The following is a 16400-nucleotide window of genomic DNA, read 5'->3' on the forward strand; positions in this document are numbered from 1 at the left end:
GATATTTTGGGTTCGACATGCAAATTCAAATCTTCAAGTGAGGGAAGAAATGCTTGGCCTTTGAGGATTACGAGATCGAACATGTGGAAAAGGATCTTTGAAAAATTTAACCTGGATTTAAAAAAACAAAACTTTTTGTCACAACAGACGGTGCTCTCGCCATGACTGAAGTGAAATTAGGATTTGTGTCGCTTTTGAAGCAGCATTTAATTGAAAATAATGTGAAGTCTACGCTGCCATATTTCTATAGCATTTTGCATCAGGAAAATTTATGTGCTCAGATGTCTAAAAGTGATGAAAATTTTGATGCAAATTGTTATAAAAATTTTGAATTATATTAGAAGTGGAAGCTCTCTCATCCATCGACAGAAAAGCAGTGACTGTACCTTTTTGCAAATATAATATGGTTAAGTAGAGAAGGTGTCTTGGAACGATTTATTTCCTTATTTCCTCAAATGAAAAGTATCTTGTTGAAAAAAAGTAAGATTGAAAATTTCCCTGAAATTGAAATTTTGTCATGGCAGTGTGATTTACACTTTCTGTGCGACATGATGCCTGGCTTGAATAATTTGAATACGAAGCTTCAGGGAAGAGGTAAAATAATAAGCGAACAATCAGAGTGTATTCACGAATTTCTGTTAAAGTTAACCCTCCTTACGGAACAATTACAAAAGAATGATTTGACCCATTTTGCAAAGGTGAATAGTTTTCCAGAAAATAATGACTATGATTTCTCTGATGCTAAAGATGATCTCCATGTAAACTGGATCAACAATCTATCTAAAAAATTTGAATCACGTTTCTCCGAATTTAAAAATTTGAAATCGATATTTGAATCTTTGCATTATCCATTTCAATTTGACTGAGGAAATTTCATTAAGAAAATTACATCTATTTTGTCTTTGGATAAGTGTGGATTTGAAAACGAGATGTAAAGTGTAGAACACAAAAGGTAATCAAAAATGTTCTATCAGAGAGATGTGGCTCACTATTCTGATATATGAGTCTTCCAAACGTAAAGATGGGAATTTCAAAATTATTTTCCATTTTTGGATCCACATGGGTGTGTGAGTCAACATTTTCTATGCTAGATTTTCTCAAGTCTAGATACAGATCTCGGCTTATTTAAACTTAGTGACAGATCTAAGATGCTCATTGAGCATAGATATTAAGTCAAATTTCGCGAAACTTGTTGATGAAAATCCCCATCAATTTTCACATTGAAGGTTAATTGAAATGCAATTATTTTGATTAAACTAACATCTTTTTTTTTAATAGTGTGGCCACTATGAAAAATAAGTTGCCCACCCCTGCTGAAGAAGATAACCGTGGGCCATCTTCGGGTCATTCTTTTCGAAATGTAGTATAGCGCTATTTGTCAAGTTTGCCCATACCTCCCTTTGGTGGTGCTATAAAACGAAATGGCTTCTGTTTATTTTTTCTGTCTTGTTGTCCATTGCTGGTTCAGAGTGTATTGTATCAAGAAGAGTTACAATACTACCTTTTTAGGACGATATAGTGAAATCGTTGAGTTAGTTTTGAATCCAAAAATAATTGATGCTGGTGTTCTTCCTTTCTGATTAGGGCGCTTGACTCATAATAAGAGGGTCGCGGGTTCGAATCCACAACACACCAAACATGCTCGCCCTTTTAGCCGTGGGAGTTTTACAACGTGACGGTAAATCTCACTATTCGTTGGTAAAAAGAATAGTCCAAAAGTTGGCGGTGGGTGGTGATGATTCCATTTTTTTTTCCTCCGAAAAGATGACATAAGAAGTCATAATGTTGCGTTACAACATGTATAAATACAGGGTGTTCGGAAAGTCACTGTGCAGTTTTGTCTGTTAATAAATACATTGACTTTTCGAATACTCTGTATATTACATGTGTAGGTAACATAAATATGTAACTTATAAACAGTGCAGATCGATATAGAACACAAATATGTAGTTGAAAATTTATTATAAAGTCTACTTTATTTCTATAAGCTTTGGTGTTTTTTGGAATCCATATGGTAACAGGTGCTACTTTTATATATATATATATATATATATATATATTGAAATTCAAGTACACTTAAGGTACGTAACGCTTCACTAGTCACAATTTCCAGCCTCTACAGGATGTAATGTTTTCATAACAGCTTCACGTCGCTGAACTTTGAGTCTAATGGACCCAGATGGTTGTCGTAGAGTTTAAACGACTTTGCATCCCTGAAACATTGTTTCACAAACACCCATGTGATTACTTTCTAACTGACGAGCCCCTCTTGCAGTTCACAGGTGAACCCCAGGTGTCGTAATGTGGAAGTTAAAAGGTTCGATTCCACAACACAAATAACTAATTGTGCAACTTTGAACTTAACAGAGTTCCTGACTGACATAGCCTGACTAATTTAATAGTGTATAATCCTTCCTGATTTTCTGTTGCGTGGAGATAACATAGTTCACTATAAAAATGGACGCCTCTTTCTAGTTTGTCACATTTTGGAACTGCAAGTTCCGTATGTTATTTGCTGCCTGTGCTACAAACGCCATACGTTTAGTGTTAACGGAAGTTTCACGTGTTAGAGGTGTCGATTGCTGCTCCATGCGCAGGAAATTGATCATCTGAAAAAAATAAAACAAAAACAGCGAAACTTTTATGTACACAGTCACGTATCATCTAATAGAGAATGAAATGTTCCCATTGATATAAGTATGTGTGTGTAATTTTTAGTAGATAAACTTGAAATTTAATATTTTGCTCATTATAAGTGTGTGGACGGATTTTAACGTAGACATAGGAGAGACAGCTGAACCGCGCAGTTACGAATATCAACACAACATATTCTTGTTTGTGCATAAATTACTGTTGAATCAACTTGAGTTAGACTACCTTTCTAGGCAAATTTAAATCATACCAGAAAGAGTGAGGCCTATCTTCCAGGGCCCTGTAGGCCAGGTGGTTAAGACACTCGAGTCGTAATCCGAGGGTCGCGGGTTAAAATCCCCGTGACACCAAACATGCTCGACCTTTCAGCCATGATGGCGTTATAATGTGACGGTCAATCCACTATTCGTTGGTAAAAGAGTAGCTCAATAGTTGGCGTCGGGTGGTGATGACTAGTTACCTTCCCTCTAGTCTTACGCTGCAAAATTAGGGACGGCTAGCGCAGATAGCTCTCGTGTAATTTTACGCGAAATTCAAAACAAAACACAAACGGAGGCTGTTTAGTTAATTGTATACTTCTCGTCTATTTTTTTTCTTCAAAACTCCGTTTTGTTTTGACATTTTCCATTTACTTAAAAAAATCTCTTGGATCCAGGACCTACCTTAGCCTAGCTGTTAGAGCACCCATACTGTGAATCTGATGGTTTTCTATTCGCATTCCGTTGCTGCAAAATTCCCTTTGCGTTTTATGATCGTGGTTACTTGTAATAGTGGAGGTTAAGTTTCAATATTCAGTCAGAGAAGAGTAGCCCAACAGTTGATGGTGGGTGTTATTGACTGTATGCTTTCCTTTTAATCTTAAGTAAAATTTAGGGACGTCTGTGCGAAATTTCTAAGCAACCTCACGTACATATTCTGACATATTGGTAAGAATAATATGTAACATTTTGTGAGCTTTTGGTATAAATTATTTTTTTTATCGTGTACTTTTATTTAGCGTTAAGAAACTTAAGGTATAGATATTACCATAAATGGAAATTTTACTGAGAAAAATTGTTACCAAAATGGGTGTAGAGAAACAGTAACTAAAAATTAACCAAAAGCTCAATAAATAGTTAATATTCGAAACGAAGTTCCAGGCACGTGCATCCGCTGGTCACGTGACAAGGTATGAGTCAGGTGCTATAACGTTCGTTTTAGGGAGCATTAGGCGTGTCATGGCCTAACAATCCCAGCTGGATGATTCCTGCTATAACATGAATAGTGTATTTATTCCTGCAACCGTGTAAGTTTTTTTAATTAAAAAAATATTAAATGCTACTAATTTATTGTCCTGTTCTTGTAGATGCAGTTTTAGGTGTGTATTTCTTTAGAAGAAATATTTGCTTTCAGCACAAACATGTTGAATTATAATAATTCATTTATATTTTAAAGAAGACTGGATCAGTCATATAAACTTCTGAGGAAACAGTTTAGTAAACATTTAAAATAATTATTGTATGAGTTTATGGAAAAAAAGTGAAAAAATCTTCTTTCTTAGTTTTTTCCTTATTGTTTCATATAGCACGGAGCAGTCAATAGCTTCAGCAAGAGCTTCTGTAATGGTTTATGATGATCTTAATCGACGGTGGCTTCCAAGTGGGTCATCCAGCGGACTTTCTAAAGTCCATATTTATCAGCATATTGTCAACAATACTTTTCGAGTTGTTGGACGAAAGATACAGGATCGTGAAGTAAGTGTTCTTGTGTATTGATTGAACCAGAGATATAATTTATTTTCAGAATAGACAGATATAAAAAAGCACGACAGAGGGAGTATGGAGAGTCTCTACTCAACTTGGGTCAATGTGCTGTTAGAAGGGAACCAGCTTTGGTGTTTTTGCACTCTGCCAGGTGAAAAAAAAATTATGGTTTGAAGTGGCAAGTTATCCCCATTTAGAAAATAAATTTAAAAAAAGTAATTTTGACTCTTCCAAACTGTTCAACAAAACCAAAACGTCTGACACTGAACTCACCGGCTGTCAAATTCAAACTGTACCTTCTCAGTCTCAGCCTTACAAAAAAGATACTTACCAAACTGTTGTTGATTAATTTGCCACTTCCTTAGACCTCAGTCCCCATTTTAAGAAGAAATATTTACCACAATGTTGTTAATTATTTTGTTACCTCCTGAAACCTCACTTTCAATCTCAGTTGTAGGAAAGTGCAGTTGTCAGAATCTGATTACTTAGTTTTCCACCTATTCAAATTTTCACCCTTTGTCACAGTCTTGAGAAGATATAGTTATAAAAACCTCATTTATTATTTCAGTGTTCACTAGTTGGGCTGAACCAGTGGATCCAACCCTCTATTGGATAAGTAATGTTAACTGTGATTTTGAATTTACATATTCTGTCTTCATGAAATATGGCAAGCTTTTAGTATACAGTATAGGTCTGTTGAACACAGAAAATCAGATGTGGTCACAAAATTTTTCCTCTAAAGATACTTTTTGTGAAATGTCAGTCTTAGACTTGAGTGCAAGATGATGTTTATTTGAAGAAAAAATACTTTTCTTTGTACAATTTTTTTAAAGCATGCTGTGTACTACATTTGGTATTTTATCTACCCTAATACCATCTTTTGCAGGATCAGCAATGTAAGGTAACATGAACAGTTGATAATGTTGACATCCAATTTGTACTGTGAAGTTGAATAATACTGTTTAAAATGTTGGGGTATGTAGACTTTGACCCATGTCTATGCACATAGGGTTGTTTTGCCATAGTAATATAGTTCCTTTCCTCAGTTCCCATTATCAGTATCAATATAAGTACTTAAATGTAGTTGATTAATTTACCAGTTCCTCAAATCCCACTTTCAAATCTGTCCCAGAAAGACATAGTTACCAGAACTAATTAATTCATTTGCCACCCTCTTAGTCTCACCAGTATAAGCATCAGGAAAAGATACTTAAAGTTTGCTGATTATTTTTCCACCTTTTCAAACCCTACCCTTAATCTCAGTTGTAGGGAAAAAATATTAATCAAAACTTGTTTTAGTAGTTCACAGTTGGTCAGATAATAGGAGTTTGTTTATATTTACTTCCTCGATTTATTCTGATTGTTGGTGATATCAACCTTTTTGTGACAAGCACAGCATAATATAAGTTTTTACACACATTAAATATTCATACAATAACTTTTGATGTAGTATTTGTATTTTCACAAAATTTGGTAGACTTCTAGTAAAGCTTGTAATTTTTTTGTACACATATTTATCAGCATATTGTCAACAATACTTTTTGAGTTGTTGGACGAAAGATATAGGATGTATGTTTTCAGTAAGAATTTGTATTTTGTCTGTTATTTTCTCTTCCTTAACTATGTGGGGTCTGTCAATTTGACCAACCTCATAACCATCATAAAGCTAATTAGGAAGTAAATATAAATTGTGCTTTTTTCATTCTACAGTGACTACGTATTATAACACGAAAGTCAAGTGTTTAGTATAAATAGCTTAAGTTTCAAATATGTATGAATACATAAAATTATATTTATTATTTCTAGTATATTGACCTCCCAGTCATGCTTGGCTAACAATACAGAACTTGCATTGTTGAGTTGCATGTGCACTAATGTTACATACAATATATAATAATACAAGACTGAGCTTTAATCTTTACAAAGTGACCCTGTGTTGGCTGTATTTTAGTAAACTAATATTTTGTAATATACAGTCACATTTCAACTATTATATATGTATATAGATTATTACTATTTGAAAATAAGTTATTAAACTTGTTTTGCATAAAATGTAGAACAGTAAGTAAAGGAAAGAAGTGAAGCAAACTGTTATCTCCTCTAGGAATGATCTTTGTACTCAGTTGCTGCTTTACTTAGGTTGCTAAGTCTTAACATTTTGCATGTGGAGGATGTAAAAGAAAATATTTTTTTCAGATTTTATATATACATTTGAAATAACCAAGAAATCAAATTATTATACTGATGCCATAAAATTCCACTATAATTTATCAAGCTTAGTAACTAAGCTGCATTTAGGTTTTTAAAAAAATTTGAAATTTCGAGCAGACTAAAGACAGAACTTAACGCTTTAATATATTGGTTTGAAAGAACGTAATGGCTTTCTAGTAGATTAAAATGGCTGAGAAAACCGGTAGAGGAACATTCTAAGATGTTGATTAGTTAGTTGCATGTCGTAATTTGAAGTAAGTTTATATAAGGGAGAGTTTTCAAGAATGGAAAGGGGTGAGTGGTGCCACTGTGTTTGATTCAGTACATAAACCATGTATCATAAAATGAAAATATGTTAGGTTCTTATTTTATATTCTAGCTTGTCAATATTAGTAAGTTGAGTTCTTAATTTATACAAAACTACAGATTTAGTATTTTGACATCACAAACGTCTAATTTTAACTGGTGCTACATTCAATATACCAGTTGACTCACAAAACTAGATGTGTTCTTAAATCGCAAGATTAAATAATGTGTAATATTAAAACTTCATTTATTATCTACAACTTGATACCAAACGTTTTGACATAAATTCATAAAGTAGTACTTCAATAAAACCCCTTAGTGTGGATTCCTGTATGTGGTGAGGGGATCTCCCAGGGAAGGTTCTGTTCTTTCAGTTTACCTTCTCTGGAATCTAAACATCCACCCATGTGTTTGCCATGCATGGTGATCCATGAAGGGAAAGAGAGGATCCTGGTGGTTGAGGGGTTCAATCCTGTCACACCACTTTGGCCTTGGATTCCTGCAGACAGGCAACCTTAGGGTGGCCCCCTTGGGTCAGTTGGCTGGTACACTTGGGCTAGGGTCAACCAAGTACCAGTGTTGCATGTTCTCAACAGGTATTGTCGACATTGTATCTGATGCTGGTATTTGGGTATAGTGCTCACAAAACCCTGGCATTGCTGCAGTGTCCTTGTTTGGCATTGTAGTGCATCTCCTCATAGGGCTCTATGGTGGGTGGGGTCACTGGGCACTGAAATATTCCTTTTATATTATGGATGCTCCACATAAAAACTTTAATAGTGAAGAAACAGTCCATAGTTAAATGACCACATCTTGAAGATTCTGAGCAGCAATCTTCAACATCTATAACACCTGTTGTACCTCATTTTCTTATACTGCATTCTCTTTCAGACAAACCTTTAAGGCAGATGTCTCCCTTTTTCATTCAGAAGGGAATAGAGGGACTTGCTGGCTCTCCAAATTCAGGAAAGAATTTGCTCTGGTGACATATTGGTGAAAACATCCACATCTCAACACAGTGAACTCCTCTTGCATTCAAAGGCAATTGGGGATATACCTATTGAGGTTACACCTCATGCTACTTTGAATTCATCACAAGGAGTTATTGTTGAGAACAATTTGAAGAACATCACTGAGCCAGAGATTCTTGTTGATTTCTCCACCCAGGGAATTTGTGCAGTGAAGCGTATCTCTACTCGTAAAGATGGAATTACGATGCCACCAGTGTCCTCATTCAAACATTTACATCACCACATCCACCTGCCACCATCAAGGCAGGTTATCTTAATTGCAGGGTACAGCCATGCATTCCAAACCCTCTCAGATGTTTTCAGTGTCAGCAGTTAGGTTACTCAAAAACATCTTGTTATGGTTCCTTGACGTGTGCTCGTTTCAGTGGCAAGGACCATGATGCCTATGAAACGGACCCTCATTGCATCAGCTGCAATGGCTCTCATCTGTCCTACTTTTGTTCTTACCCTAAATGGTTGGAAGAAAAAGAGGTGCAGGATTTGAAAACGATTCATAACATTACTTATCCTTAGGCTCAAAAGCTGCTGTCTGCCATTTTATTTCGGATGTATGCTGCTGCACTTTGTTCCACTACTACAGTGGGAGTGTAGGTGGATCTCTATGTGCCTCCAAAAGAATTGTTCTCAAACCAAATGAAAAGTCTTTTGACCTCTATGGTTAAAAAAGTTAATCAATCAACTTCAACACCCATCTCTGTCCCTTACATACATCCCAGCAATTCCCAAGATCCACTTCCTTTGGTTCTGGGTACAGGCACTACCTCGGATACATCTTCTTCTCCTACTTTAAGATGCAAAATGATCATTTGTTCACGTCCTAAGTCATTGGAATTCTCTTTGGAAACAGCAAAGACCTCCTCAATCCACCCAGGGTAGAATCCATGGAGGTCGATAAACCTCTCTTGAATAAAAACAGTAAAGAAAAAAGACGTGGTTGTAAACAGATGGGTTCTCCACCCAATTTGCCAACACATAAATAAAAATGGCCACCTTGATACAATGGAACCTCCTATTGCCCACCAGTGTGGGTTCCGATGACAATGCTCCACTGTGAACCACCTGATTCAACTTGAAACGTTAATCAGAGAAGCCTTTCTCAAATGACAACATCTTGTATCAGTATTCTTTGACATTGAGAAGGCTTAGGATACAACATAAATATGGCATTTTGTGAGACAGCCATATATATATGGGTTATGTGGCCATTTGCCCATTTTTATTAAAAATGTTTTAATAGACAGGAGATTCCAAGTTCATGTGGGTTTGACACTTTTGCATTCTTTTCTACAGAAACTTGGAGTCCCTCAGGGTTGTGTTTTGAGTGTCACACTTTTCAGTATAAAGATAAATGCCATCACTGAACAACTCCCTCTTATGGTCTCTAATGTCAACAACTTTCACATCTCATCTCAGTTGTCGAACATGAGGTGTATTAAGTGGAAGCTACAGACTGCCCTCAGTTGTTTACTGGAGTGGCTAACAGCAAACGGCTTTACCTTCTCTCTCTCTCTAAAACCATTTGCATGCACTTTTGCCGCCAATGGGGTATTTATCCTGATCCTGAATGCCATATTGGTGAAGTTATGCTTCCTGTGGTCCCTGAGACAAAGTTCTTGGGCCGTATTCTTTACTGTAAGCTGACCTTTATGCCATGCATCAAGCAGCTATGGGTCAAATGTAGAAGAGCACTGAACATCCTCTGTGTCCTCTCCTCCACCACATGGGGAGAGGATCGATGTTCTATGCCAGGGGTTCCCAACTGGTAGGTTGTGAGACCCCAGGGGGTCGCGAAGCCTTGGCAGGGGAGTCGCGTAGCCTTGTTAGAAGTAGCTTGGGATAACATTAATTTTACTTCATCAATTACATTTTCAAGTCGCGAGTGCCAAAAGGTTGGGAACCCCTGTTCTATGCTAAAGATATGTCATGCTCTTATTCGATCGAAACTCAACTATGGACCACTGGTTTATGGTTCTGCCAAAACCTCAGCTTTAAAGATGCTGGACCCCATTCATCATCAAGAACTTTGGCTCTGCACTGGGGCTTTCCACACTTCCCCAGTTCAGAGCTTATACATAGTTTTTTGAACCTTCTTTGCACCTCCACCTTTTTGCAACTGTCTTTACTGTATGCTTTGAAACTTCGTTTCTTACCAAAGTGTCCCACTTGAGGTTGTGTTTTCCTTCCTTGGTGGGCCATACTTTTTCAGAACAGATGATCTGCCATTGCTCCTTTTGGCCTTTGTATACAGGCACAGTTGGATAAATTGGGTCTGTCCTTGGATAACATTGCTGTATCCACTGGTCAGCCCATCCCACTATGGCTTCTTACCATCCTCAAATTTGACCTGTCTTTAAGTCATCTGAGAAAAGCAGACACTCTACAATTGGAAGCACTGTCTGTTATTTGCTGAATATCTTTCGAACCATCCTTCCATTCCTATTTATACAGATGGTGAGAAATCGGGTGACTGTGTTGGCTCTGCCATAGTTTTTTGTGGTTTGGTGATTGTGTGCAGAATCCCCTCTACAGCTTCTGTGTTCACTTCTGAACTGTATGCTATTTCTCTTGCCCTAGATCACATAGAAGCTAAGCAGTACTCAAACTGCACTATTTATACTGACTTGCTTAGTTCTCTACTGGCCCTGGAATCTCTTTAAGTTAGTTCACACCTTGTTCTCACCAATATTCAAAACTGACTGGCCCATTTCTGTTTAACATATACTTCTATCCAGTTTTTCTGGATACCGCGCCACATTGGTATTTGCGGGAATGAGATCACCGACACGGCAGCTAAGCCCGTCTGTTCTGGCACTGTCACCACTATGCCTGTGCCATACATGGACTATGTTTCTGTATTCAATCCTCGGCTCTGTGCCAGCTGGCAGTCGACTTGGAGTGAGCAACGTGAAAACAAGCTTTTCCAAATAAAACTCTATACTGGACTTTGGCCGTCTTGCTTCCGCAAGGATCAGAAGGAGGAAATTGTTCTGACTAGACTACGCATTGGTCACAGTTTTTTAACTCATTGTTTTCTTTTATCTGGAACTGATGCACCAGTGTGTAGTGTGTGTAACACTCAGATCATAATAAGCCACATTTTACTTTTTTGCCGTTGTTATGACTCTCAATGACGGCACCATTTTAATTAGAATCACAGTCCATCTAGTTCAATTTGAAATTAGAAAATGGCCATAACATCAAAATACTCTTAACCAGGACTGGAAAGGCCAACTTCAGGTGACTAACGCTGCTGTTTGAACTACCCGTTAGTCATCCTGGAGAGTTATTATTAAAATTTTGCTACAAGTCTTTTAAAACTTTTGTTACTTTACTTTTTGAAAATGGCCATAACATCAAGTAACTTGGAACCAGACTGGAAAGGCCAACTTCAGGTGACTGATACTGGTTTTTTTACTTGCCTGTTAGTCTTTCTGGCAAGTTATGATAATTACAGGTATGCTGCAGAAAGTCCTTTACAACTTTATTACTGTAGTTTTTCTCTTAATGTTGTGGACTAGCTGTAAACATTGGTTTTATGAATTTATGTTTTTATTAAACTTTATTTTGTTTTACCTTAATTTTCTTTTATGAATTTTACTAAATTTCCTTTAATTTTAACTTTTTACCAGATGCTTGGCACAGATAGCCTAGCTGCTTTGTGTCATAAAACACCAAATCAATCAACTAACCAACTTCAATAAAATTGTGAATACAAGTCAACAAACTTGATGACATGGCCTTTGATCTATACCCTTTGTAATAGGGTTAAATGCTTTAACAATTATTTCATTCCACCCAATTAGTATACTGGTACAGGTGAAATGAAAGTCAAACTAAATGAAATATATAGATTAAAAAAAAATATTATGTACTAAAAATCCCAAATTAAAACTTTCTCTTCAATGACCAGTTTTAATTTGTGATTTTTAATATTCTGCCATTGTTCAGAGATGTCTGACTGTATGGGACCTTTCATATAAACTTCTGAGTGAACAGTTTAGTAAGCATTTAAAATAATTCTTGTATGAGTTCTATGGAAGAAAGAGAAATAAACTATCTGGATGGAAGATATATAAGTTCATGAGTAATGAATTTTATATTAAGACATTAAGAGCTGCTACCCTCATATGTAATTGTAAGAAATGCAAAAATATGCATCAAAATGCTATGAAAAAGTGGAAATTTCTTTGCATCTCCCCATGGACCCAGTGAACCTCCATAACAAAGTCTGATGAAGACCCATTTAGCAAAAATGGTTATAAAAACAACAAAATGCAAAACTGAAAAATTGTATGTACTCCCCGTATGGAATTAATGAACTGCTCTGCCAATTTTGGTGAAGTGGTTATATGGACATACAGTGAGAGAGAAACAGTACTGTTATATTTCTACAGATACTTGTTTCTGATTTTGTGTCAAACTTAAGAAGATACCCATATACAGAGCAAGACCTGAACTAGACAAAGGTAAGCAACACTCAACTTGATTAGAATTTGGTCATACTTTACTGAGTTTGTTGTTTATTAAACAAATATTTACTTGGAACTGTTAGTTAAATAAATTCTCCTGGTTGGTGATAAGTAAGTACAATAACAACTCTATGACCTTTGTTATTAATACAAGTCAAATAAGTTTTAAAGTAAGTGTTCCTCAGTAGGGTTATTAATGTTTAGACACTCAGAAAAAACAGTTTATTGAAAATGGAGGAAACATTCTAAAAAAAATCAAAATTAGAAACATGAATAAATACTTGTAATAATTGCTTACTAAAATAAATTAGTAATAGAAAGAACTTATTTGTATTTGTGCCTATGTCTAGATGTATTTGAAATTTCAGACTATGCCAGTAACCTCTTTAGTATAATTAATTTTTATTTAATAAATATATAGTCTGTTAACATCTTTTGTTAAAATTTTCTGCTAATTTATTTTTCAGGTTGTAATCAATTGTGCTATTCTAAAAGGCTTAAAATATAACCAGGCAACTCCAACTTTTCATCAGTGGAGAGATAACCGTCAAGTGTATGGCCTCAACTTCAGCAGCAAGGATGATGCTCATGCATTTGCAGTAGCCATGCTCAAGGCTCTTGAAGTTTTGGACCAGAATAGTAAGTTTCACAACAGTTGAATTGAAAACAATTTTGATAAATCTTTTCATGCAGTTCATATTTGTTCTTGTTCTTAATTTTGAACTTATTAGATTAACACTTACTAGTATATCATTGTTGAGGCTTCTATATATAAATTTCTGGAGGACTTTGTTTCATTTTCTGGAGGTTCATTAATTTATTTTCAAAGGTAGTTTTCACCAAAAGAAAGGAAGATTTGAGTAACTAAATATATATATATATAAAAGAGCACTTTTTTAAAACCAGAAACTGGTAAAGATAAGATCCAACCAGGGTAAGTTTATACAAAAAAGTTTCTATCTAACTTAAGGTTTTATAGAGGATAATCTGATCATGTGAGACAATACAAGGTTGTGTTTTGTTAAATTTTGTTAAATAAAGAAGTCAAATTATTGTGAAGTACTAGTTTTTAAGGAAGTTAAGTGTTGTAAAGTTCTAGGTCTTTAAAGAAATTAAATGATTTGTTTTAGTACAGCTGTATAGCAATAAAAGTGAACTCCAATGTGAAAAGTCTCTTAGCTTTGGCTATAATAGCAAATAATGTTATTTCCTGTATGGCATGCAGCTGTTCTGGAAAGAATAAAAGAAGGTTATCTGGACTTATATTTTTCAGTTTTTTTTATTTTACCCCACAATGCTGATTTCTTTACAGTTAATCCCTGACACTTTATGGGTCAAAGGCCACATCATCACATTTGTTGACTTGTATTCAAAATTTTATTGAACTACTGTTTTATGAATTTATCTCCTTAAGTTTGGCATCAAACTGTAGGTTATAATTTAAATTTCCATATTATACATTATTCAATTTATTAAGTTAAAAATAAATATAAAACATTCCTAAACAACTCTTTTTGTGTGTCATGTGGTATGTTGAATGCATCACTGGTGCAAATTAAATGTTTGTTATGTCAAATTTATAATACCTGTACTTTTGTACAAGTTAGAAACTTGAATTACAAATATTGACAGGCTGGAATGTAAAGTTAAATACCTTTTATTTTTTCTGTTTGCTGATCTATCACTATATTTAATGAATTAAACACAGTGGTCCCACTGTTCACCTCTTCCTATTTTTGTAAATGGTCTGTTATATATAACGTGAATAACCAATCAAAAGCTCAGAATGTCCTCTTAGTGATTTTTCTCAGCCGTTTTTAAATATAGCAGCATCCTCTCTTTCTTTCAAAACATGTATTCGAGCTGTTAAGCCTTTTAGATTCTTTGTGATTTCATATTTTCTAAGATTCAAATACAGATTAGTTATTAAATTTGATAAATCATAATAAGATTATATGGTATCAATGAAGTAATTTATGTTTTTTTGGTTATTTATACGTATATGTAAAAATCTTTTTTTGAAATTTCATTTCTCTTCCTCAATGTGCAAAATTTCATAAGGCTTAGCAAGCTAAGACAAGCAGCAATGAATACAAAGGTCATAACTAGAGGAGATAATTCTTGATGACAAGAAATCCACTTGTAGGAAAAATGTATCTCAGAATGGCAGGTATGGTTATTAACACTTTTACTAATAAAACAGAGAACAGTTTTTCGACCTTCCTAGGTCATCTTCAGGTTAACAAAGAGAGAGTTTGCAACTGACCATTGCTGGGCACGTCTTAGGGACAAGAGTATAAATGGGTACGGAATTGTAGGGGGCATTGCACTTAGATGTTAGGTTATTAATTAGTATAAGTATAAAGGTGTTCCTTTATATTGATTTATTTTTGGCTTGAGTTGTTGTATAAGTAGGGCTTCTTTGATTTTGAATTTGTTTATACTCATTGTGTTTATTTGACTTGCAGTGTTCAAAAACATGTGAAGGTGTTTTTTGGTTTTTTTTGTAGTTGTTCTTTGAATCTGATTTCCATTTTTTTGTTTGTTTTTCCAGTATAGAAGTTGTGGCAGTTGTTGCATTGTATTTTATAAATAATGTTAGTGTTGTGTTTGTCAGTGTAGTTTTTACATAGTATGAACTTTATTTTTGTAGCTGGTTTTTGAATAAATTTGGTGTTTACTGGAATGTTGTTTTGTTATATGTTTTTCCAAATGTTGGTTACTTTTTTGCTGATATTGGGAGAATATGGTATGCAGCAGTGTAAAGTTTTGTAGTTTGTTGTTGATCCAGGTGTGTGTGTGTGTGTGTGTGTGTGTGTATATATATGTATGTATGTATGTATGCATATAATTTTTTCAATGGTTTTTGAAGAAACTTTGTTGATGTTGATGAAGTGTTGTTTTATTTTACTGATTTTATCATTAATTGTATTGGGTGAGCATAGTTTTGTGGTTGTGTTTATTTGGTTTTTTAATATGTTGAGTTTTTGTTTTGTTACATGTGCTAAGTCCTGGGGAATGAATGTATAAGTGATTTTTCTGTAGATTTCTGTTTTGAATTGTGTATCAGTTCTTGTGATCTTGGCGTTGAGAAATGCTATTTGGTTAGCTTTTTCCTGTTCACAGATATATTTAATGTTGGGATGTATAGAGTTAATGTGGTTGAAAAAACCAAGTGTGTATTTGTAGATAATTATGTGCTTTATCTCTTTATTTAGTGTTCCATGTCTTAAGAAAAATTAGTTGAAGAACCTGTTTGTAATTAGCAATAATCTATTTACATATACAGTTTATATAATAATTGAAATGTGACTGTATTTTACCAAATATTAGTCTATTAAATAACAGCCAAGATAAGTCACTTTGTAAAAACTAAAGGTCAGTTTTATATAGGGTACAGTAACATGAGTGCATGTGCACCACATCATTGTAACTTCTGTGTGTTGTTAGCCAGGTATGGCTGAAAAGTCATTATAACAAAATTAACAAATATATAAAAATGTATAATGTTATTAGATTTAAGCTAATGAACCTAAGCATTTGTTTTCATTTTATAATCTGTAGTCATTTTGAATAAGAAAGGCATACCTTGTATTAAGTTCGTAAATGTATGTGGGAGTTACAAGATTAGTCAAATCAACTGAATCCATACAGAGAATTGTTAGTGAAAATAACATGAAATACAAAGTTTTTTTTCTTAAGAAATGTTTGATAAAACTGTCTGGACATTATTAGGATTTCACATGTGAAATTTGAAAATTTTCTGATGCACAAAAGTATTTTTAATCTTAAAATCAAAATTATGTTTCATGTCGGATAGACAACATGCAAAAATAAAAAAAAGATATAATAAAAATATTGTTTGCTAAACCTTAAGACATAAAAAAAATGCATATGAAAGCCTTGTAATGTTTACTGATAATTTGCCAAATTTCATGAACATATGCTTACTAACTTAAAAGTAATAGAATGAAAATTATAACAAGCAC

At 34.5% G+C, this 16400-nt stretch overlaps 1 protein-coding gene across 1 annotated transcript in view; it reads left to right on the forward strand.

The window, feature by feature from the left end:
- Positions 1–3841: 3841 nt before the first annotated feature.
- The window catches only part of LOC143248110 (uncharacterized), a 31331-nt gene continuing 18772 nt past the window's right edge, over positions 3842–16400 (forward strand). Inside the window, exons 1-3 of the mRNA XM_076496543.1 lie at positions 3842–3937; positions 4217–4385; positions 12879–13050. Coding sequence (XP_076352658.1) covers positions 3909–3937; positions 4217–4385; positions 12879–13050 — 370 coding nt within the window. The 5' untranslated portion in view covers positions 3842–3908. The remainder of the gene's footprint in view (positions 3938–4216; positions 4386–12878; positions 13051–16400) is intronic.

The sequence above is a fragment of the Tachypleus tridentatus genome, chromosome 4 (genome assembly GCF_004210375.1).
Source record: "Tachypleus tridentatus isolate NWPU-2018 chromosome 4, ASM421037v1, whole genome shotgun sequence".
In the NCBI taxonomy this organism is placed as follows: Eukaryota; Metazoa; Arthropoda; class Merostomata; order Xiphosura; family Limulidae; genus Tachypleus; species Tachypleus tridentatus.